Here is a 25,437-nt window from a genome sequence, read left to right as displayed (position 1 = left end):
CGCAGCACACAAGCAGCCTTTTTTGTTTCAGCAGCACCTCTCACGTTTGATTATGCATGCCCAAGTGCTCTGCCAGCCCAGGAATGGCCACATATTTTAATTACTGATTGCTTATGTATAGCAAGTCTGTCACCATGAGGAACATGATCGCTTACCCAGGGAAAACGCTGAAAAGAATAACTACATAACAGACCCAGCCAGATACCATACGAACATAATTAAAAATTCAAACACAAGCAGATAATGAAAACGAAACAAAAAAACCCTTAACTTATGAGGCAGATTGAGAATGACACAAAGGTTTTTCCTTCACAACAGCTTCGTTTACAAGCACAGCTCAGCAAGTTTGAAATACTTTATCACAAGAACTACAAACTTGTTTATCACAGTTATGTCAGAGCTCCTCACCAAAGGGTGTGTCAGTTTCTGCTGTAGCCACCCCTCCTCTTCTCCAAGGTTTATTGCTAAGTACTGGAGAAGGAGTGGGTTGGTCGAGGCTTTACAAAGTGCAGTCAGTCAGTTTTTCCCTTTAGAAAAAAAATCCAAAACACCGAGAAATCAAATGTGGAGTAACAAAAAAACAAAACAAAACCCCCCCAAAAAAACCAAAAAAACCCCCACACACAAAAAAATCAAGAGTTTGGCATTTGATTTTAAAGTGGCTATTTGTGATGTTTTCAGGTAATACAAAATGGGAAGGAGTTTCAATGTAGAAGGGCAGCTTTGCCATATTAAAAAAAAAAACAGACCCAAAAACATACCAACACAAGCACATTTTGGGACCGTCTTTACAAACTTGTCTATTGAACAAAGGCAAAACACCACCAACTTGGACCATTCAGGAATGATGTGCTCCTACATGCAGCTCTCCTGAAACTCCACATAGCCTGCAAGAATTTTGGCTGTAACTTCTGTTATGCATTGGCAGGGCAGAATCAAATAAGGTTGTGAACAGAGGATTATTAGGGCTGTCAAACTACAGGAAGACCAAATGACAGTTTTAGAAGTAACAGAATTTATAATTTGCGTAGTGCAGTTACTGTTCAAAAAGTAGCAGTTCTTTCCCAAGAACCCCAATGCAAAAGAAGACTTTTGACATACAGGTCTCACTTTGGGTACAAAGTTAACTTGCTCCAATGGCTGCTCTGCTGCGAGAGCCTCCCTGGGACAGAGCAGTTGGGGTCACAGATTGTCAGGGACTCTTTGGCTGTCAGTGTGAAATCCGGTGCTCGGTGCATATCCTTGAGGCCTTCCTGGTGCCTTTCCCTGGACACTTGGGTCGCTCAGGCGTGACAGAAGCAGGTGGCTGGGAAGGGAGGGAGACTCCAGGTGCAGCAGCAGAGTGAGGCAGTCACGCATTCAAAGCTTGGGCTGCTCTGTCCAGGAGAAGGTCGAAGCAGAAGCCACCCTGTGCACAGTTTTGAAGTCAAAGGCAGAGTGAGGGAGCAGAAGACTCCACTGCTGGCAGGGAAAGAAGCCAAGCCAGATAACACAGACAACAAAAAGTCACAGAAGGGTGTCACAGAGGCAGAAATTTCAGCTGTGACATTATCTCGAGCTCCCATGGACAGACATGTGGGCAGGACAGACGGAGCTCTTTGTTTTGGCTTCAGAAAGAGCAAAAGCAAGACTTGCCATTCAGTTTGCTATGTACAACAATACTGCACTGTACACTTCATTAACGAGATGCTGCCTGCTACGGTCCAGCATTAATTAAATAAAATTCCTCTTAGTCACAAAGAGCAACAGATGAGTATCTCTGTAGGAAGGAGAGCCAAACCCCACTGCTGTACATGACCCTATGTGGTGCCAGTCCTTCTGGGATAAACATAAGTGGCCATTCCACAGTGTCTACGACCTTCCTGGCTTGCCTGAAGCAGGGAACTTTCCCTTCTTTCTTCCAATCCACTTGATCCCAATCCTGTTGGGACTGTTCTAGCACAAAGCCATGCTATGACTTTCCCTCCACTGCTACAACATTCCCATCCAGTTATGCAGTCTCTTTCAGCAGTCCCAGTTTCCGGAGTGCCTCTCTCCTGGCCTCTTCAGTTGAGCCACGTCCGGAAAACTTCACCGTTATCCCTTGGGATCGAAATCCTGAAGGTCTAGGCAGTGAACCCGACCTCCTCCTCATGTCCAGGCTTACACCAGCTTGTTTATAATCATTACAGCTTTTTTCTGTGCTCTGCTGTGCGCTGCTGACTTTGTTAGTGGCAAGAGCCACCTCTGGTCTGATTGTTACAGTTTTGCCCATAGGAAGGAAAGGGCTGGGCTCACTTTTTAAAACCTCATGGATGTTTTGGTATCCATTGGTAACAGCCTGTGACTGCTTGGGCTGCACATCAAGCTGCTGAGTGCTTGGGGCATGGTCCACTTGGTCCTGAGCTGGCTTTCCCTTAACTAGACCAAGTTTTGTCAGGGCTTCATAGCGTGTTTGCTCGGAGGAGAGATCCCGTAAGGAAGAACTTCTGTTCCGTGACAAGAAATCGTTTTTGTGCAGCTTCTCCTCCAGTTCAGCTGCCAGAAGAGCTCCCCCATTGATGTTGGCCAGCACCTGAGCCCGCCGCTCCTGGACGTTAACCGCTGCTTTGGAAATGGTCTCGCTGAATTCCTTGCCACTGACATTTGTTATGTTGATGTTGCTTGGGAACCGGGGCAGTTTGGGGGCGGGGGCAGGAGGGTGCTTGGGTGCTGTGGAATGATCACCGTTGGCTACCGGGGCTTTCTTCCTGTCAGAATTCCCTTCCTTGAGGGCGCCGGGGAAGCGCGCCCGGCTCTCCACCTGCTGCTCACAGATCTTCTGGGCCATGATGAGAGGAGTGGGGACGGAACGGAGCAGCTTGGGATGCTGCACTGGAGGGGTGGAGGAGGAAGAGGCAGGGCCTCAGACACGCTTGGCAGTGCAGGGGGGTGCGGGCGAAGCTCAGCAGGTACAGCTGGCTGAGGGCTCTCAGCTTGCCGAGTGGCATCCAACACTAAAAGGCAAAGCAGCAGAGACATCATTAACTCCTCACACAGAGCAGAACTCAAGCTAAAATGCTTCTTTTAGCAGCATTTTCCTCTTTCCCTACCTTTCCAACTCAGCCCATGTAACCAGAAGAAACTATAACTGAAGCCTCAGCTCAAATCACCACGTTCACCAAGTGTCACTGTCACAGCCCTCCCTCTGCCTTTCACTCATAGGCTGCATGTTGCTTCACTGTGCTTCAATGGCTGCTCTTCCATAAGAGTTTTGTAGTTCTTATTTCTTATTAAAACAATCAAGAGAGGATGCATTACATCCCACTGTGTGTACTAGCTGATAGATTCATTGTCCAAACACAGAGAGAACACACTCTACAGGGTGACAAAAACAACATGCCACGTGCTATCTTGTCACAAACTCACTGATAGGATCGTGTGCCTTTCAGTCTCACACAGAGCAACACTAAAAACAATCTGCTATCTTAAAACTCTTGGAGAAAGAGCAGAGCATGAACAGGTTGACGAATACAGTCTGCCTTGTTTGCAATAACTGTGCCCAACAGTGACAACTCTGTGTTCAGACAAACCAGCAACTTCACTAGCTGCATGACCCCCAGGGGGAAAAAGGAAAAATTAGAAAAAAGTTACAGTAGCAGCAAGAATTTCAAACCCCCCCAAGGCAATTTAAAATCCTGAGGCAAACCAGAGCTCCTGATGAGTAACAGATTTATCTTGAGGTAGTAAGGAAGATACAGAATTTCTTTAGCTGTATCTATGGAGAACTGGAATAATTCAGGACAGGATCAAAGGAAAATCCACACTTGCAAGAAACACAACTACCTGGTTCTGTATCTTTGCTGGAAGGGCCTTCATGGTCACTGCTCTCAGGTGTTGACTGCACCAAGTCAATGATATCTTCAGTCTCTGAATGGCTGGACACATTTTCTTCTGTTGACCTTGGGGACTGACAGTGAATGCCACTGTCACGTAGGGCCATCTCCTCCAAGTCATCTTCTAAGGCATCTATGGTTTCCTCAAAGAACATGAGAACATCCTGTTCTTCATGAGTTAAGTATTTCATACTTTCATCATCCTATGGGGAAAAAGAAAACCAGGAAAACTGACACCTTCCCAAAGACATTTAGACATTACAATGCTAGAGTACAAAAAAAATTTAAAAACCAAAAGAGCAGCAATTGATATTACATAATTTAGTTTAGCAAAGAAGTCTTCATTTGAGTTCTACAGAATAAATTACTAAAAGACCATAAAAGCCATAAGAGCTACTAAAAAAAAAAAAAAAAAAAAAAAAGAAAAAAACAAGTACACCCTACTCTCACCTGTGCCTTTGCAAGGGTTCAGATGGCTTCTTCTGATTCCAAACTGGGGCAAAATGTGTTCTCTGTCAGATTCAGGGACAAGGCTTGGGGAACAACATGGGAGGGAAAGGGTGCACTCAGGACAGTCCCAGAAATGGATTGATTCCCGTTTTTGCTCAAGTCCAAAGGATGACTTGGATTCTAGAGGCAAAGCTGAAGCTGAGAAGTGTCCCTGTCACTACAAACTAGAAATTATCCAGAGGTACACAAGAAATTACCAAGAGATAATAGTAGTAATAGTAAGGAGGGAGAGGGTTTCTAAAGATTTTACCTTAGAGTTACAGAAAGGAAAACCCCAGAATAAATATGAAGACCTGTTCCCCTAGCAGTATAGTGCCTCAAGCTATTTTCTTCAGTAGGAAATAATCCTGTAGACCACAGAAGTGATAAATACTCGCTTGGATTATCCAGTCTTCATTTTCTCTGAGTCACTGCTCCTAATTAACTTGATTAGCACATCATCACTATGCAAAGCTGGGCAGTAATGCACTAACTCTTTTTCCTCCACCCTGAGAAACACTCACTTTTCCAGAAACTTGGAAATGACAAAGAATGATTAAGAAAGGCACTGCATTAAGACAATGGATACAGGAAAGACATTTCCCAAGAGACCTGTGTAAGTTCTGGAATGCAAGTATATATTGTTGAAAAGTAAGTGAGGTTTTTGCTTTTCTGGACTGAATTTCTCCCCTGCCAAGCATATACTGGAAACTTTGCTGTCAATAACTCAACGAGAAGCAGCAAGGACACCTCACTGCATGTGCAGACTGGGTAAAAAGGCTACTTCTCAGTGGAGGGCTGGGAGAGTTTAGGTAAATACATAAAGGTATGCAGTGCAAATATCCAAGAGGTAGCACGTTCTTGCTAGGGCAGCACAACTTGCTTCAAACTCACCATGCCTGTTCAGATCATCTTACATTAGATTAGACTAAAAAAAAAAAAAAAACAAAAACTGTGTGCAGCTCTACCTGTTAACTCCTTGCACAAAGCTTTTATCCCCATTCTCAGCATTAAAAATAAGAACAACATAGCTCTGTAGCAAAGTATGCCCATAGATTAAGAAATATAATGTGCTGCATTGTACCCAGTGGCAATTGATCTCCAAGCACTCAGTGTTACAGATGAGAAAATAAATACTTTGAGACTCTTAGCTGCCTTTGCCTGTGTGGCCAATAGAACATTTGGTGGGTGGGAAAGATGCACAGAGGTGTGGTTATTTCTAACTTAGTCTTACTGTCCACAGTGTACTGTCAGAATAAGTAACTTATTCCAGCTTGCAGCAAAACTGCTACAAAAGCTAAAATTTGGATGCCATTTGCCACTGCCGGTTTAAAAGATGAACTTCAAAGGCTGACGCAGTCCACAGCTTGCACCCACCACATGACAGTTTTCAAAGGCCAAGGAAAGTTTTACAGCTGCACTTGAAAAGCAAGAGACAGACAAGCCTTCCTTTTCTGTTTTTTGGTTGTTTTTTTAATGTGTGTGTGTGGGTTTTTTTTCCTTAATGGATGTTGCAATCTCCTTCCTTCCCCACCCAAATACTCATAGGGCTGCTATGTCTAGTAGGCGAGAGAATGACAGGAAAGGAGCCCTTGTTAGGTAGCCCTGAGCTGGAGCTGAACAGGGCTCCAAGAACTTTTTGTTGAGAGTGAGCTCATTGCAAGAGCCAGACTTACACAGGCAAAGAAAAAGAAGAGAGGGTTGTGTTTAAGAAGTTCAGTGGCAACAAATCCAGAGCATGGTACAGGAATTACTGTGTGCAGCTAAAAAAATTGCTCCTACACGAGCTTAACTTGTTTGATCAAGAGCTGAACAAAGAAAAAAGCAAGGAAGCAAAGACTTCCAAAAGCACTTCCTTTCATCCTTTTCTGTGCTGCAAGACTGAACATTTTTCCACACCAGGTAAGATTTGCAGGAGAGCTTTGCCTGATTTAACCATCCCTCATAGATCTTGCTGAAATGAGCAGTGTCCCTTTAGGTAAAGAATCTAAATTGAGTAACCATCCCTTTGCTAACACATTTGTAATAAATAGCATACCAAGATGTGAAAGGCCAACTTCATCTCTGTTAGCACTTGGATCTGTTTCCTCATGCAGTTTCCCTTCAAGATGATCAATGACACATTTCATCAGAAAAACAAACAAAAAAAACAAAACTAAAACCAACAGCTCTGGAGAACAGGCAGTGTTAAGCCAGGGCACTGTACTGAGATGCAAGGCATCCAGTCTGGATAGAAACTCCCTCAGGCAAGGCATGTTTCAGTTTGCCAGCCAAGGAAACAATCCCAATTTAGACACACAATCACAGTGGAAAATAAAAACCTACTCAGGCTGGTCAAACCAAAGGAGCTCAGAGATGTAAAGCAAGCAGTGACTTGCTTTATTCCCACCTGTATTACTTGTATTATAGTAAAGCCTTCAGAAACATGGGAGGAATTCTTGTAACTTAAAGATGCCAGTTTTAATGAAGGTTACCAAGTCTATTTGCAATTAGTTCATTTTCCATATATTCCAAGTACTGGAACAGGTCATATTCTTTCCAGGCTGGTTTTCCAGGTCTCCCTTTTTCTTGATGAATCTGTGCTTTTTAACAGTCAAAGAAAAGTCTTTTCAGCTACTCGAGTTATTCACCTCATAGTTTCCATCTGCTCCCTACTCTTGATACACAAACACAGCTCCCTAAACTAAACCTCACACACACCTAACACTACAAACTTTAAAACTACTGTCCAAAGACAGCCTGAACTTGAAACTTGAATATTGTGCCTCAGCTTAAAATTACATTAAATTGGGAGGATGAAAAAGACTGCTTGGACAGAAGAAATTTGGGATGCAAACAGCTGAAATAGCTGAGTATGCTCAGCTGGCATTAATATTTTAGTTCTCTGTGCAGCCAAACATTTCCTGCTTACGCCAAACAGGAAAGAGTCTGTTATAACAGTGTTTGGTATAAAAGAGGAAAAAGAAGAAATAAGAGAAAGGAAAGAAGCATAGAATCTATTTCATAGAAAAGATTTGTTGATTCCTTTCCTACCTGTTCAAAACAATAACTTAATATCCAGAGGCCCACAGTTTTATACACATCTGAAGAAATTCTGAACATCACATCCAGATCTAAAATCCTAAGACCAGCACAGCTTTGACAGAAACAGAACACCACAGGAAATCCCAAGACACCTGCAGTGCTTAAAAAAATCTTCTAAAACCTGCTAAGGAACCAAGCTTCAATTAGCAAAATACCAGGAGAATGCCAGATTCAACTGATTTATCAATCACTTGACAGCACTGAAGAATTAATGGGGACAATTCCATGGGAAAGAAGTGACTGGATGCTTCTCAAAAGAACCATGAAGAGAGAAACCATTCTAATGTGTAGCACAAAGGCCAGTGTAGCATCACTTGGGCCACAGTCTGTTAACAACAAGGCAGCTCTACTTTAACACAGAAGAAGTCAAGTACCTCTGACTAGATTTACAGGAAAGGGAAATGGAATGGATTGTAATGCTGTGTTACTGAAGCTGGAACCAAGTGAATTATAGCTAAGAACATGAACTACTACACAGGATCAGACCAAAAAGCCCATTCAGCTCAGCAGTCTTCAGCAGCTCTGAACACACAGGATTAGGGAGGGAGGTTGGGGGGGTGTTGCTGTATATTGGATGGATATAGTTTTTTCCTCCTCTAAATCCTTCCAGTTTCCAGCCATACATGGCTTAAAGACTTCCCCACATCTGTGTATTTAATAGCCCTTAATGAGCTTTTCTAGCATGAATTCATCTTATTGTTTGAGCCATGGAAATGACTGGCATTCACAGCATTCTGTGGCAGGGAGTTCCAGAGTATAATTGTGTGCTGTGTCAAAAAGTGCTTCCTCTACAACCCACTATCTGATGGTTTTGATAATACCATTCATTTGGTGAAGAAGACTATAATACTGAGTGTTGTTTTCTTCAGTTTACAAGCATAATTGTACCCGTGTTCTTCGTAAGAGGTAGCAAAGCATATAATCAATAGGTCCTAAGTGAGGAAACAAATTATCTACAAGTACTTAAAAGATAATCTAGATGAGTTGAAGTCATAAACTGACAAAATTAGTGCTAACCTACTTTTAAAGAAAGCAAGCTGAATATCTGCTTAAATTCTGAAGGCCTCTTTGATAAACAAAATTAGGCTGATCAGCCCATAGACATTAAAGGGAAAAAGAAATTGTGTTAGAACAACATTGAGAAAAATGGGGAGACATTTCAGGCAAAAGTCACCAAAAATTTTTCATTAAAAAAAAAAAAATCAAATAATTTCACACCAAGCTCATTTCTCATGAGAGGATTATTGACTTGACCAATAGGTGCAAGCACAAGATGTCACATACCTTGATGTGAAATCTTTATGACACAGCCCCGAATAATGGACTCACAGATGAGCAAAAAAATGATGCTGTGATGAAGTTACCGCAAGGTACTGGCAATCTGTGATTCTGTCAGTTTAAATGCCATAAAGAGGGGAAAAATCTGCTGTTCAGGGATGCAGATCTCATTCTGGGATATATTAACCAGGGTGATGACATGACAGCACATCCTTATTCGGAACACAGAGTTCAGGTTCAGATTGCTGAACTTTGGAAAGGATGCAGCCAGGCTGGACAGGGTCCAGAACAGAGCACGGAGTGCTGTGAGCTTAACTGCACAGGAAGGCTCAGATAATGGAGCATTTACATTTAGAACAGGGGAGGATGAATGGGTGGTGGGCAGATGCAGCCCTGAGTCACTGCGTGTATTTTAATACATAAAAAGTTGACCACCCATATAATCAGAACAAATCTTCTCTACATTCACTGAAGGTGAGACAAGTAGATGATAGCTTTCACATTACAGAAACTTTAATGCAAGTATTCCATGAAAAGTAGTGGAATATAGCAAAACACTCTGGAAGTTCAGGAATGCCTGTCAGCACAGTTTAAAAAGCAGATTTGCCCACCTGCTGGAATAAACTCTATCTACCAGATCCTGCTTTGAAGCACAATGATACAGTTTGTGCACAGAGCCCAAACTGCCTTCAGGATCTATATTCTCACTAGCACATTTTACAACAAGACCATGCCTAGCTGAGAGTCAGGCTCTTATTTTTCCAAGGCACACTGCTTCCAGGTCATACTAAGATCAGTTTAAAGTGGATGAAGCATAGCACAGCTCTCCCCACACCCTGTAAGGAATGGCTTCCACCTGCCCCAAGGCAGCTGTATCCATACAAAGCAAACAGTAAAAAATTCTTCTCATTTTTTGTGTATTGTTATTTGGCAAAGTCCCTGGACACAGTGAAAGGTCTTGTAGCACAGTAAAGCCTGTGGAGTATCAGTGTCAAGGGGGAAAAACACATTAATTTTATTAAAGGAGTCTCTCAGGACTTTCCCTTGAATGTACCTGAAGTGCAGCTCAGCATCACAAAACTCATTCAAATTGTGAGGAAAAAAGGTGGCAGTGGGCTAGCAGACACATGATCTGTCCTTTTCCAGAACCCCTAAATCCACACTGGATTCCCAGTGGATTCTCTTCAGGGAGGTTGAGGTAAAGAGATGTCAAGAAGGTGCACTCAGAATGCCAGGTCTGTTGTATCTGAATTATCTGTACTGATCCAAAACAGGATAAAGATCATAACAATGAATTTTTAGGCTACAAGAGACACCATAACTACAAAACAAACAGATCACCCCTGAGACAAAAGGCTGAGTGTGTGAACTACTCAAAGCATAGTTGCTCTTCACGTCTATGTAACCAATGTCAGCTGTACCATACAAGGGATCCAGGAGTGACAAACCATCTCCAGTGCCTGGCTATGAAGTCTTGTTAGAGCCAGAGAGGAAGCTTGTGAAAAAATAACAATCAGTACAAACAAAAATCTCTTTTTAGAGTCATGGTCTCTCCCAGTTTAAGCCATTTGATTAGTGATCAAATGAAACAGTCACTTGAACAAGTTCTAGAGGTCACCACTGTCCCAAGAAGAGTGGTGGTGAACTGTAGCATTAACCAAGGATCTGTCTGATCCAAAGGCAAAAAATAAAATACAAAACAAGATCCACCAAGAATAACAAGAACTCACTATCACTCAAAGCTATCATTCAGTAAGATGTTCAGATACAGAAGGTAAAGTACTGAAGTTGTAGCAACAGATCCAAAGCACTGACACAGCTCATTAGTGCAGCTCCAACTAACACAGCTCACCTCAGGTACAACCAGCACCTCTGCCATGGTTTTCACAGGTAGCACAATTGTCCTAGCACATTATTCACACTTAGGAACTAAAGCAGTTACTCATGGCTGAGAATAGATACCCAGTCCAATTATCAGAGAGAAGCACTGGAAGAAGAACTGGCTTTAAGAAGCTGGTCTGTGCCTATTCAGTCAGTGGAACAAGACAAATTGCTTCAAAAAAACCCAAGACCTAGTTTTATCTTCAAATTAAGTGTCCTTAAATTGCTGCAACTGTATTTCATGGCAAGTTAATTCTTATACCACATGTCAGGCAGTGTCATTACAGACTGGGTTCTGGAAGCTAGAATTGCCAAGAACAGAGTGCTTCTGTTTGCTCTCATCCTTGGATAAGTGCAACTGATTCCGTGCAGCGAGAAAATTCACTTCTGTCAAACAGATGTATGGATACCTCTTCTTAAAAAAGAAACCAAAATATATGTGCAAATTAATGTCCTCATATAGAACAGCTTTTATGGTTACTAACATTCATGTGAGATGAACATATCAAGGCATACATTCCTCCCATCTTAACTCAACCTCCTGCGACAGATTTGGCAGAATAAATCCAGACCTGAACATCTATAATCCCTATGGAAATACTCTTAAAATCAAGGCAGCATCTTGCTTTCCATTAAAAAAAAAAATAAAGTTGGCTTAGAGGCCTGCAGTTGTCAAAGATTATCTGAAAGCATCACTAATTATAGGTAAGAGAAGCTGAGAAATCTGGCAAAATAAAACTGAAGTGACAAGAGCTGAGTGGGAAGGATCCCACAAACAGGATTTTAAGACCTTTTTAGCACATGGCAATTGATGTCCATCTCCTAGCCATTCCTAAACTGACAACCAGTTTCCAGCAAGCAATGCCTGCACAGACACACAGGATGCAGGACCAGCCAGGAGTCAGCCAGACCAGCTGTGAGCAGTCAGCAAAGGCTAAAGCCAGTCCAAGTATTTGTCCCTATTATCACATCCCTGGGTTTGTTTAAATTCCACAGATGCAATACAAAGGTTATATTTAGTGACTAAAGCAGTTTGACACTGAGAAGCTTAAGAGCCTGTTTTTTTACAATCAAGTAGGATGAAACCTGCAGCAGTACAGGCCTGTCATAAGGAGCATTATCACACTTCTTTCCTTTGCAATGCCATTATAAAGACCCAAAAAATCAAAGCCAACCCTGACCTTTCTTGCCCTGTCTCTAGGTGAACAGAGTCAGGAAAGTGATAAATGAAGAGGCAGTTAGGTCTTTAGCTGCATCTGCTTCAGGGTCCAGTGAAGGTCCAGTGTACCTGAAAATACATCCCCTCCTTTCTCAGAACTGGCATAACAGAAATTCTTTCTCTACACAAAGTTACCTATCCCTTTCTTCTTATTAGGCCATCAAAGCTTCTGCATCTTCTGAACTTTTATAACAAAAGTACTGAAGCAAGAACATAATGTCTCTAGGATCATGTTCTAGCAATTAGCAGAACAGGCAGAATTTTCTTCATGTTCAGTTTAACACAGACCTCTTCTCAAATTCAGAAACTGAAATTACGCCTGTATTGAGAAGAATTGATGTTGTCCAGCCTGTTACTCCACACATGCAGGTTGCCAGCCTTATTGGACATGCTGCCTACTACACTGCTGGAAGAAAAAGAATGGAGAGGGATCTGTGACATCACAAATTTGTTGATAAACAATTCCCTGTCTTTATGCCAAACTCCAACAAGACAAACAAAAGGCTCTGAACTGCTAATTCACAGGGCTGATGGGAATTGCCTAAGCCTGCAGCCAACTTTTACTCCATCTATAAATTACTGCATTACACAGTAGGAAGGGATTCCAATTCTAGCTGATGCATCATCATATGGGCTATCACATGGCAGGATCTAGTTGGACCAAGGGGATTTACGTCATTTTCTGACACAGCAGACCCAGGATGAGACTGTACAAACAGGCTGATTTATACATAGCTTTCTTATTCAATACTGATTTTTTCAAATGTCTAGTCTCATGCCTGCTACTGCAGCTAAGAATAAAACCCAAGGAAACATGATTGACTATTACAGTGTTAACCTGGAAATAGTGATAGAGTAATAAGTAAAATTAATTTGCAATTCTGTGTGAAATTAAATTGCAATTCTCTAGCACAGTACTACTTCCACCATAATTCTCTAAAATTCAACTAGCTTTCATAAAATAAACATACACTAACTTCCTGAGTCCAAATGATATATTTAACCTCCCCCACCCTGACCCTTCATGACTTTTTTTCTAGAACAGATCAGAAACAGTTAAGGAACTGAATTTTTTCATACTTGTTTAGTGTGTGTGCTTTTGTTATTTTGTGTTTTGTGCTTGTTTTAACTAGCAACACAGCTGAAGGATACAGTGTCATTTTAACAGTAAGTATTTTCAGTAGAAACAACAAAAAAAGGAACTGCATTCAAATTGCCTCCAGGTGCCAGAAAGCTCACAAAGTAGCACAAAACCATGAGTGTGTCAGAGGTACACAGGTAAATACAGGTTTTGTAACTTTTTCACAGAAAACTACCACACTGAAAGGAAACTATTAGGGAGGGCAGAGGGAAAGAGACAGAAAGCTTAATTCCATGTTTAAAGCAAGACAGAGATTCAGATTTCCATTTAGAGCAAGCATGTTTACCAGAATGCTCTCTTCTCAATTAAAAATGGATGCTTTTCAAATGGTCGGGATGATAAAAATTCAGAAAGAACCATACCTGCTTTCTAGGCTTAGCCTGTCACAGTACAAAGTCTACTGTTGAGTTCACTGCCTGATTCACCCTGCTAATTGGGAAAAATGCAGAAGTGCATCCTACTCCCTCAGTTACTCACTCACAATTTAAATGGCCACACACTCATACACACCAATGTGAGCACAGCTTTGTTTATGGTGACATATTTGTTACTCATCTAATTAAGGTGGAATAAGCTGAGACCTTTATTCAGGAGTGTCAACAAAGAGATTAAGCAAAGAGCAGTGTGTAGAACACACTTATCCTTAAGTTTCTTTATGAGCTATTTAAGAAAGCCAGGGCAGAGCAGCACTTGCTGCCATTCCTGGTTCTCTGGGAGGAAGGGCTGGAGAGCAGCACTCTCCAAGCTCTCAGAGACAATCAGGCCAGAATAACAAGCTGTTATACCAAAGCTGAGAAGTTATTTCTGGCCTTTGAGTTTAACAAGCGAGACAACACCAGCAACCACTCAGGATTAGAAATGGCAAGAATCAACCTTAATAAAACAAAAATTGTGTGATGTGGGACAGAGCTGTTAATGTAATCTGTATCGCTAAGCACAAGGCTCATTAAATACTTACCAAAGCAAGATTTCTGCATCTAGCTTGGCTGCCATGATTCTCCACGCTCCCATGTGTGTGCTCTGGAGAGATTTCAGATGCCATTTCAGGAGAATCCACCAGGAGGTTCCTAGGCATCACACCTTCTTGACTTACTGATCCCGACGCAGCACAGGATGCCATCAGTGTGTTACGTCAGGCTGCTCGTTTTATTCATGTCTGGAAACAGAACAACGTGCTATGGGGTTAAATCTGCTTGTTAAAACACTTGGAAAGGAATGGAAAATAAATGGCAGAAAAAGATCCCACACAAGTTAATAAGGGGAATATCTTTATGCTCTGAAACACATCTACCGCTTTACAGGCATCTTTTTAAAAAGTGGCTTTGTTCAGAAAGATGACTGAAAATCCAACCAAGAAAGGTTCTGCACCCCATCTGTCACGCTTCCAAACCAGACATCAATGGACAGGTAGAAGCAAGGACCCTGCATATATGCTTATCCTACAAATTCAGTTTGTGTTTTCCATTATGGCACATCATTAAGAGTAATAAAATCCCACTGGCTGAGATACCAGCTGGCCCAGCTCAAGTACCTTTATCTTCATTTGGTTTTAAACAAGAATTCTATTTATGGGATCACATGAGGAAATGAACAGAACCCCGTTCATTTCCTAACAACTGCTGCAGTTAACTTGTGCTACTGAAGCAGCTCTATGCCACCTGCTTCTGGTGAAAGATCCACGAGCAGAACTTGGTGCCATTTTTGCACCAGCGCATTACAAATTGCATTTTAAAGCTTCAAGAGCTTTTATTTCACTCAGCCATGAAGAAACAGTACTTGTACATTTGGAAGACACTTACTGAAATAGACATATGCACCAACACTCCCTGGAGCAAAAGCCCCCAGTTTTTTAAGCTTTCCCAATGCCCAGGACTGTAAAACTTCTGAATTGTCATCATCTCCCAAAACACTCTGGCAGAACTTTCTTTTATTCTCAAGGACATAAACACAAAAGTCATCTTAGTGCACTAACAGCATGAGCAGGGGATAGGCAAAATGTAGAACCTGTCTCATTTCTCACTCTGATACATTAAACCACCCTTTGCCACGGGAAATTGCCTTGCTTGCTAACAGTCCATCCTTTCACCCACCCTGCCTGTGACCCGTGAACAGCAGTGACACACTCCTCAAAACAGCTGGTTCTGAGGTGCCACATTATATGCAACCAGCTGGGAAATGGACACCATTCCCCTGACACTGCACAAATTAAATGAGATGCTCCTGCTTCCCAAGCGCTTCTCCCTTTATTATGGCTCAAGAGGCGACACGAGAAGCAAAGTCAAGCCTGCATTTCCAATTCAATCAGATTACTTCTTGCACCCCACAGCTGTGGGCTGAGGGCTGAGAAACCAGAGCCTTCTGGTAAGCTGATTAGTGTTTCATAGCAGTGAGATAACATCTGCCAATACAGAGCAACAATTCCATCCCGCTGCTCCCTCCTCCCAGGAGAGGGCTATGACATTACCAGAGGTGCGTCCCTGTGCCGCAGCTCCAGCACGTCCTGTGGGAAAGCTCCCACACAATGCAGCTAGGCTGCAGTCCAGCAAGTCTTGGAAGCACATCCACAATCCAGAGCACTGGGTTGCCACAACAAAAACATCTCATAGCCCTCCTTATGAGCATTAGGTCTAACGATCAAATTGAGCCTTACCTGTATATAAAAAGAACATTCTTTTTTTTTTCTATTAAGAACTTTAGCTATCAATGATACAATGCATCCTCAGGATAATGGACTTAAAGTGATGCCCAGAGAGGTAGAAACATGCTCATGGTCCCGGTTTTCAAATTCTCAGGGCAGGCAGACACAGGAGCACTGAGGCAGCTGCTGTACCTTTGGTTGTTGCAGAAAGTTAAACAAGAAAACAGCAGCCCAGGCATGGAACATATCCTGCAACAGCAGTTCCATCTACAACAAACCTCTTGGTGCTGAAAAGCCACACACAAACATCCACACAAGAAAATCTATGCAATTTTTGGAAGTCAACATTATCAGTGAAAATCTTGACTCCTCTGAAATCCTACACGTGAACAAGCACATAAATACATGTATAATTATTAGAAGGCAAGACTATCAGAGAATCATGACACCTCTCAAATTCACAGAAAACTCCCACTGACTGCAGATTCCATCCTATGACTGTCAAGGTGATGTTCAGATGGAAAAGAGACCAGCAAGAGGGAAGTACTTCTACTGACATTCAACACAAGCTAAGTATTATTTCTCTTCAGCACTTTTAAGTTGCAGTATCAAATTTTTATCCAGGTGTCCCTAATATAAACTGAATATGGCTTGTTTGTTCAGTCCCTCAGTGGTGCTAGAGGCACCTAAGAGATTTCTACAATTACACTCAAAACTATGAACGTTTTATGGACTGCATTATGAGAGGTCACTGCTGCAGATTACAATAGATATCATAAATAAAACCTACATTTAAAGACTAACCAGGAGAATATATTAATTGATGTTACCAAGAAACAAATCAAGAGGCCCAGATTTTGAGGGAGAAGTATTTATGAGTATTGTCCTGCTTTCTCCAACAGCAATACCTCAGCTTAACCAGGACTAAGTTCATGGTAGGCTATCTGCATTCATGGCAGCAGGAACACTCAGATTCACCAGCAATAAACATTAAAGGCATGAATTCTAAATACCAACAAATAACTCTGCTCCCAGCAAGCTGCCATTACTCATTCTGGAGCTCCAGTTCAGATGTTTCACAAAGCTCCTGAACAATGACTAAAGGCAGTGAGGGTGACTGGTTCAGAGAGCCGCCCACACAAGAGCCAGTATCAAACATTACAGCACCAGTCCTGCTTTTGTGTTGGGAGCTGTGACTTCTTTGGGAGTTTTACTCATTTCAGAAAAGCTTGGGAGTTGTACAATGGCCTGTGAGCCTGCAGAAAAGGTTGGGGGAAGATTTTTTCCCCTTCTATCTTTTGCATCATCTTTAACCCATCAAAGGTACACTTCAATAAAATCTCAATCCATTCATATTATTTCTTCTGCCCTTAGCTGAGGTTTTTATGCTTTGAGAAACTTCTACACCTTTGTACAGTGTCTAGAGCTGAAGCTGACATGAGGCTGCCCAGCACTGCTGCAATACATACAGCATGTTTTACAGACACATTCCTCTCCTAACCATGGTTAACACTCAAGTCCCTTCACCCTCTTTATGTCATCTCTATCAAGTGGAAGTCTTTATAGGTTTAAGATAGAAATAGTCAAGAATCTAATGCATTTCCAGACCCTATGGTTGGTTTCAGTAGGATTGCCAAGGTAACAATCAAGGTTCAAAAATAAGGCAACCTTGCTCAGAGAGCAGGAGCAGCAGGACGACAAGCAGCTGTTCCTCCTGACCTTCAGACATTCATTAAATATGAAAGTTGTTCACAATGGGATTTGTTGTTCAGTCATTGTAGCTGGGTATTTTTTAGCTTGGCTTAAGAGATGTGTGCCTATACCACTAGGGATTAATAATAAAAAAATATCAGACTATGACACAGGAGCACACAAGTGTGACAGGAACAGTACTATTTGGAGAGAAGATCCCAGATATTAAACCAGAAATGCATCTTAGGGCAGATGTGATTCTATCATCTAAAGTGATCACTTCTTGGTTACACTAGAGATAGCCTTCATGAGATATTTAAAACAACACAAGTCACATATCATGCATGTTTTTCAGAGAGTAGAAGGAGGAAATTGAAAGATTCTGAAGTTAGCACTGACTTTCACCTCCAAAGATTTAATTTTGCTTTGACAGAGGCAAAGAATTCAGAGAGAATGTATTAAGTTGCCATCAAAGATAAGGTGCGGTCTGTCCTTTCAAAAAGGATTTTTTTATAGTTTTGCTGACTAAGGTTACTTCTTCACTGAAGCTCAATGTTAGCATTTACAAGGGACTGTTTCTATAGTAGCAGGAGATTGAAAGATTTTTTTTTATTAACAATCCTGTTTGAAGACTAGCTTAATAGGCAAAAAGATCAATCCCACAAAAGTGCAAGACATTTAAATGCTAAAAATCAACTGCTACGTAAGCCAGGAGCCAGAAGTCAGCAGACAGCACCAGGCCATTAACTGCACAATATACTTAAGGTGAGTTGACAATTTTTAGAAAATTATCATGCATTTTTAAAAGGGCACAAGATCAGTCTGTCCCTTTCACTATATGTACAATTTCTAGAACACTCTTTGCATGAAACATTTCAAGATAGATTTCTAAGCCTCATTGTACTCTGAGCATCACACAGACTTTGCCTTTGTTCTTAACCAGCTCTTTCTCAGGGATTCAACTGAAACAAGAAGTGGAAATGAACTTCAAGGTTGGTTTAATCTGTCAGCTGTGCACAGACATAGCAATGCACACGCTCAGCTCTGCACACACTGTCAGTCACTGGTGGTTGAGTTTGGAGAGTTAAGCATCCGGAAACACTCTGTGGTCGTTAAAAGTGTTACCATGGGATGGGTTTTACAAAAATGATGGTAGAGGGGCAGACTGGAGACCTTTATCAGCCTCTGACAGTTGGCAGCAGAGCAGTAAAACAAGGCAAAGGAGAGCAGGAATTAATTCAGATTCCTGCGTGCTGTGGTCAGGAGACCACAGGGCTTCCCTAAACAGGCCAGGTATTTGTGTCTAATAACCTCATGAATTTTTCCTTGTATTAAGTGCTCCTGCAACATACCTTTGAACCAGCTGTACATGACCAGAGCTGAACAAAACTAGCTGGCCCATGACATGCCTTCACCGAGCCACTGCTGTTCCAAGCTCCTCAAAACTAACTGATGGTTACTTACAGTGGGCACATTTCCTCCTTTTAAACAGGGCTATTAGCAGCTGAATTCTTACCTCCTCCAGTATGTGAAATACTGAGTAAATCCTTGACCTTCAGGGGTAACCCTACTCTTGTGATATACAGTAAGATTGAAACTTTCTGGTAAAGAACAGACAAATTAACAGTACTGACTACAGGGGCCAAACCTCACAGGCAAGTTGACTAATTCCAGGAGTACAGAGGATAAACTGATGAGGTTTTGCTGAATTACATAAAAACCCCACAGAATCAGACAGTAAATTTACAAGCTGTTCTTACAGAAAGAAACAAAACAAAAGTAACAACAGACAACAGCTGATGTTTAGGAACCAAGGTAAACCAAAACTTACCAATGTGGTTAAATTCTGACTTTTCATCTCTACATTATAAATGTAGAAGCTTGTGATAACATTTAGTATGATTCACAGTCTTTATCTGCTCATGAAAAACCTTGAGTATTCAAAACAGTCATGGCTATTTAATATTTAATAACCCAGAAACGTTCCTGCCCTTGTTTAGAGAGGCATTGTCCCCACAGTATGGCCAGACAAACAGAAATGCTGAGCATTAATGGAAAAAGAACAACAACAAAAAAAATACACAGACAGAACCCACAACAGTAAGATCTGCTAAATGAGAGCCAAGCCAACAGCATTTTTATAGACACTTCCTTGGACATCAATATTGATTTGCAGAACAGGTGACTGGTAGGACTGAACAATGTTTAGCCAAGTGTGCACTCGGGGGGCTCTCATGGCAGATATGCAACTACATCAAAGTAATTAAAGAACAACAACAACAACCATACAAGTCTCCCAGAATTCAATGTATGTAACCTCAGTATTTTGTTTTAAACTTTCTGGGTTTTGTGGCACACTTCTGACAATTCAAACTTTCCTCTAAGGCTGGGGAGGTACAAAATCCGTTAGTTTTAGAGCTAAAAACAAAGATTCTCTCAGTCCTCTAAAGCTGGAAGCTGGACCCTCAAGAAACACACTGAATGTCATTCATACAACTTGCACTAGAATTTGTGAGAGCTGCCAACAGTGAAATAACTAATCCTGTGTACATACATTTTTAAAAAAAACTAGATGGGCAAAGCAGCAATTCAGTGAAACTTAAATCTGTCTGACTTCACTAGGACATTCCATCAAACGTTTAAATGATTCTGTGAATTGGGTCTCAAATGTAGCAACCACTTTAAAAGAAAGGAAACAATCACAAACTAACATTTTCATCGCCTAAGTAATAATTCAGTTACTACACTGAATTCTCCAAATCATGCTTTGCTCAGAAAAAATGCCTAAGGTCACACCTTTGACCATGTTTGACATCCAAGCCTGATGATACCAGAAAATGAGGATTCCATACTGTGCTTCATTCTTAACCGGTCTTTCCAGATTTTCAAGAACATCCTTTCCATTGTTTTGAGACCCAATGCTTTGGAGACTTTGTTACATACGACCAAGCCAGCATGAGAGCATAGCTTATCACTGCCTCATACTCCTTCCCCTCTGCAGTGTTCGGGAAGTGCTCCTTCTTTTAAGGCAGTGCAGGATTTGATGATGGTCCATCCTCAAGACAGAATTTATCAGGGTAAAAAAAAAAAAATCTGTGATGCATGTGCCCACACATCTTTGCCTTTTCCCTTGCAAATAAACTCTGATCCCAGTTCACTACATCAGCAACAGCACCAGCTGAACCTTGCTGCCCAAAATGAAGGCCAGTGGCAAAGGTTCCTATACAACATTGTGGATAAAACCACCAAAGACCCCTGAAGTGCTCACATTTCCCACTCATTTACAGTGACAGAATCCCTTCCTGCCCCAACTAAAAATAAAACTACAAGTAGTTACTTTCCTGTAGATTAAGGTCTTACCTAGGGATAACAATAAGGGTCTCACTGGTACTGTGCAGGAGCTGCTCAGTGGGAAAACCAGCTGTGATACCCAGAGCTGCCTCATCCAGTCCTAGATGGGGTTTTAAACACATCCCAGAGATGGCTGAGCTCTCCTCTGACTTTAAATGTCCCTATGCAAATTTCAACAAGGAAAGCATCCCATTCTTTTCAAGTTACTCTTTTTAAAATCTCCCCTGTTAACATCAGGGTGGTGCTATCTGTGACAGCCAACACTTTAGAACCATGAAGTGTACATAAACAATTTCAGGCACAGACGCCTCTGTAATTAGCCAACTTCTGTCTTGTTACAGGTGCAGCATTGCTGGGGTTTAGGGTTTCATTATGTAACTGCTGCTACAGTCATAGCAATGGTGAGCCAAATCCTGTTTTACACAGTATTTAGGATAGCAAGACAATTTTCAGCCCCAGTACAGCTGCGTTGCAGTCTCATAGCTGGATTTTAAGCTGCTCTCCTGTGTTTCTTTTTGTGACTGCTGTGCTGGTGTGAGGAAGAAAGCAAGGACGTCTGAAGCACAAAGCATGAGTGTTTACTTTAAAAATTAACTAATTTTGGACATTTCATTCCTATGTAAGTACATAAAGGTCTTCCTGCCCAAGGTAAACAAAGCTGAAAACAGCACTGGCAAAACAGAGCAGTAGAGTCTTGGCCCTGGACTTTACTTGATACAGGGATAATCCATACACACCCCATTGAAAAGAATATACTTAAGCAGTTAGTTATACTGGAAATTAAAATCACTTGCTTTTATTCTTTAATTAAAAAAAAAAAAAAAAAGGAGGAGGGAGGATTTGGTAACAGTAACAGCCTGGCTGGCTGGCTTTGAAAGCCACATTCATATGCTCATTTCTTTTCATGCTCCAGTATTTCAGAAGGTCAGTCAGCCTGAGACTTGTCAACTGCTCAGGAGTTAAGTTGTTCCAGTTACTATATCCAACCAGCAATCGTCTGCCAACATTCTTGGTTAATATTTCTCTCAGAGGCATGCAGAGAATAAGCAGCTATAACTAGTAGGGTGAGAAGAGTTTTACTACTGACAAAACAGAGGTGCAATATAGAAATCTCCCTGTTCCTTTCTAATGCCAGGCATTACTTGTACTTAGTCATAAAACTTCATTCTACTCATTCACTCTCTATAGTAAAACCTCCAAATAAATCCTTGATAAGAAAGACACTGCTGAGAAAACCTATTCAATAACTAATATCTTCATTTATTAGAGACCCAAGAAAGCAACATCTTTTTCCCCCCTTTTATTCTTTAAGCATCAGCTCCTCCCTTATACAACAATAATTCCTGCAAAGGAAGGAGAAAAGCCACTATCATAATTCTTTAAAGCAGAATTTGTATAAGGAAGGCTATCTACAATGCTGTATAAGTCAAGGATCTGTGTCAAACTCTTAAAATAATACTTTTTTATTAGTATAAGCCAGCGACTGCAAAAGCTTTTAAAGCCAAGACTTATGCTTTAGGGTTTGGAAAGAAGTCTTTCCTTCTGTGTCTTTCCTATAAAGGAGGAGAAAGGAAATAACTGTTACATTTCTGATACTTGTTGTAGCTTAAAATCCTTGGAAAATGTTTAGAAAGATACAGAAGAGGCTGTCTTATCTCTCTGCTATTTCAGCTGCATGCTTGTTACCACAGGAATCATCTCTTGCTACACCCATACACAGGACCGAGCACAAGAGAGCTCCACTTCCAGCAACCTCCTCTCACTGCCACACTAGAACAAAAACTACTCAGGAAACATGCCCTTGAGATCCCGGATTAATGAAAATCCCGGGAGTGTTTTTAAGGCTGTGCTTTTTCTTCACAAGCACTACACCTCGCCTGAACCACCTAAGAAGCACCAGCCATCCCACGCTTACCACCTCCAGACGGAAAAGGCACCTGACAGGGGGAAGGGGAAGAAAGTATCCTGAGCTAGAATCTGCGGTTTACACCAAGAGCTTTTCCAAAGGAAACCCGACATTGCAGACAGTCGGAAAGCAAAGAGGAGGCACAAAGCAGCTGCTCCTCATCACCCTTAGTCAGGCAGCAACAGCACACATCAAAGTTTCACCGGTACGAAACCTTTACTTAAATTTATTTTCTTGAAGTTGCTGGTTAGCAGAAGCGAATTTTAGGTTATGCTAGGGAAGAACAAGAAATCCACAGGGGTAAAAAAATCCTTAACAGCTCAGCAGTGGGAACCAAGCCTCACACACGGCAGGGCACAGTTCGCTGATAGTTTTTCTCCTCCCCGCCTGCGAACCAAAGCTAACCCGAGCCCAAAGCCGCTCTAGGGGCTGTGCCGCTCTCTGTGCCGGTCTCGCCCGCCGCCCAGAGCCCGCGCAGCGCACCGAGCACCCGGCGTCCCGGCCGCCGCTGCTCCCAGAACAGGAGGGAAGAATAATTAAAAACCTATTAGTGAGTAATAAGAGCAACGCCGAGCCGTTTCCTTGGCGGGCTGGCAGGGGCGCGCAGCTCCGCGGCCTCTCCCCACAGCGAGAGCGAGCCGGGGGCAGGCAGAGCGGAGCGAGCTCGCCCCTCACGCCAGCGGAGACCCCTCAGGCGGGGGAGCGCAGGGCGAGGGGAGCCCCCCGAGGAAGGGCGGCACTCACCGGCTCTGGGGTCCGCGCCTCTCCCAGCCGAGGGCGGAAAGAGCCCGGGCGGAGAGCGGGCAGGTGGCCGGAGCGGCTCCGCCGAGCTGCCGCTCCGAACTCATGCGCACTGCGCCGGCCGCCACCCACGGCGGGCGGATAAAGCGGCCGGGCGGTGGCTCAGCCCGACCCGGCTCCGCCTCGCCCGGGCGGGACCGCGCCTTTGTCCCGGCGCTTGGGGCAGGGCGTGAGGGAGGGCTGTGCCCTCAGCTGTCGGGGCTGAGGGGTTGTGCTGCCCCAAGAGCGGAGCCCGGTGTGTTGGAGCTACGAAGTTCGTCAAGGGTCTGGAGAATGTCACTTGTGAGGGACATGGGCCTGATCAGCCTCGAGAAGGGGTGGCTGACATGGGACCTCACCAATGTCTGTCACTATCTAAAGGGCGGGTGCCAGAGGATGGATCAGGCTCTGCTCAGTGATGCCACTCAAGAGGCAAAGGGCAAAACTGACGGCCAGGCAGTTCCACCTGAACATGAGGAAGAACTTCTGTCCTGAGCAGTGACTGTGGAGTCTCCCTCACCGGGGATACTCCAGGACTGTCGGGACACAACCCTGTGCTTCACCACTGTGATCCCTTCTGACCGATTGTGTGATTCTGTGTCCCTCCACTGTGTGGGGAACATGGGTCTCCACAGCCACCTGTGAGGGCAGAGAGCTGGGTGCCGTGGTGGGCACAGTGCAGGAGGGGACAGTGACACCTTTGGCTGCTTCAGAGAACCCTGAGGTAAAACCTGCCCCGATCATACCCAGGGAAGCTGTGAGTGCCCCATCCCTGGAAGTGTTCAAGGCCAGGCTGGATGAGCTCTGAACCTGGTCTAGTTTAAGGTGTCCCTGCCTGTTGCAGGGGGTTGGAACTGGATGATTTTCAAGGCTTCCTTCCAACCCACACCATTCTATGGCTCTATGATTTTGTGAGGCATAACTTGTGTTGGTTCTAGTGTCTGATGGGCTTGTCCCTCCACTAAACTACTGAGAAAAGGTGAAGGAAAAAGAGAAAATCACAGTCACAACTGTCTGTCTGCTTCCTCAATGGGGAAAAGGTTTACATGCCTTGTTAATCTGTGCCACCCATATACTTAAGAGCTCAATAACAAATATTGCCTATTTGTACTCTTATTTATTACTAATATATTGTCACAGTCACAGGTATTTATCAGGTGACTGTGTCCTCTCCCTTCTTCATTGTGCAAGGCCATGACAGCCAGCAAATTATCCATTTGGCTTATATTGCACTGTAAAAATTTCAAGCTGCTCCCAGAAATCATTATTTTTCACCCATGCTGTGGTGGCTGAAATATTCCTAACGCAAGAAGTACCTCAAAGTGTGGAAGATGGGAATGTTTCAAAAAGATGTGGCCCTACCCAAATAAATGGCGTGGCAGAACAGGGAAGGGGAGCTGTACAATGTGGGTCAGTGAGGGTTGACAAGGTAAGACCATTCCCAGTCTGTAAATGTTTTTTTCAAGGGTTGTCTGAAGCTACAGGAGCAGTGTCCAGGAGGAAAGCAAATGATTAAGACTCCAGTTATGTAATTTTTGGTTATGTTAAAGCTGGTGCCTAATCTAAACTGTTTGGTCATTCTACAGCCAAGGGAGAGAGGGACTCTCCACCAGCTTCAGAGAGGCTGGGCAAATCACATTGTGAGGAAACCTGTTTCTAGTGGATTTAGTGGTGAAGCCTGACCTGAGTCCTGTGTGTCTCTCTTGACTAGGGGCTTGGTTTAGACCTTGCTGATGTTAGGTTAAATGAATCCCATCTTTCTCTTTTATTCTTGACTCTGGTACTCTGGTAACAACCTGGTACAGGATCATATGCCTGTCCTGTGTAACAACTCTTACACAACAGCACAGGAGAGGAAAGCTCCTTATTTCATCAAGGAGCAAAGTGGGAGTGGTGTCTATTGCATATAGCATGGACATCTCAGCTAAGGAGAGCATCTCTATTCTGGGAACATTTAATTCAAGAATATACTTAAAAGCAAGCATGTACGTTACAGAATTCCAGAGTGGGACTATCAATACACAGAGGAGGAGTGCTTTGAGATTAATCAAGGTGGAATGTTAGATAACGTCAATGTATTATTTTTACAATGTATTATATGCTAATTCAACCTGCCTGAACTAA

At 42.7% G+C, this 25,437-nt stretch overlaps 1 protein-coding gene across 1 annotated transcript; it reads right to left on the bottom strand.

Moving 5' to 3' along the window:
- Positions 1–23,391, bottom strand: LOC116995892 (proline and serine-rich protein 2-like). Its single transcript, XM_033058983.2, is given in 5 exon segments — positions 1–2,860; positions 2,863–2,975; positions 3,805–4,057; positions 13,905–14,102; positions 23,278–23,391. Coding segments are annotated over 4 exon segments (1,398 nt in total). The 5' UTR covers positions 14,067–14,102; positions 23,278–23,391; the 3' UTR covers positions 1–1,990.
- Positions 23,392–25,437: the final 2,046 nt, after the last annotated feature.

This window comes from Catharus ustulatus, chromosome 4 (genome assembly GCF_009819885.2).
Source record: "Catharus ustulatus isolate bCatUst1 chromosome 4, bCatUst1.pri.v2, whole genome shotgun sequence".
In the NCBI taxonomy this organism is placed as follows: domain Eukaryota; kingdom Metazoa; phylum Chordata; class Aves; order Passeriformes; family Turdidae; genus Catharus; species Catharus ustulatus.
The sequence above is the reverse complement of the archived record's forward strand: the minus strand, read 5'-3'. Positions and strand labels throughout refer to the sequence as shown.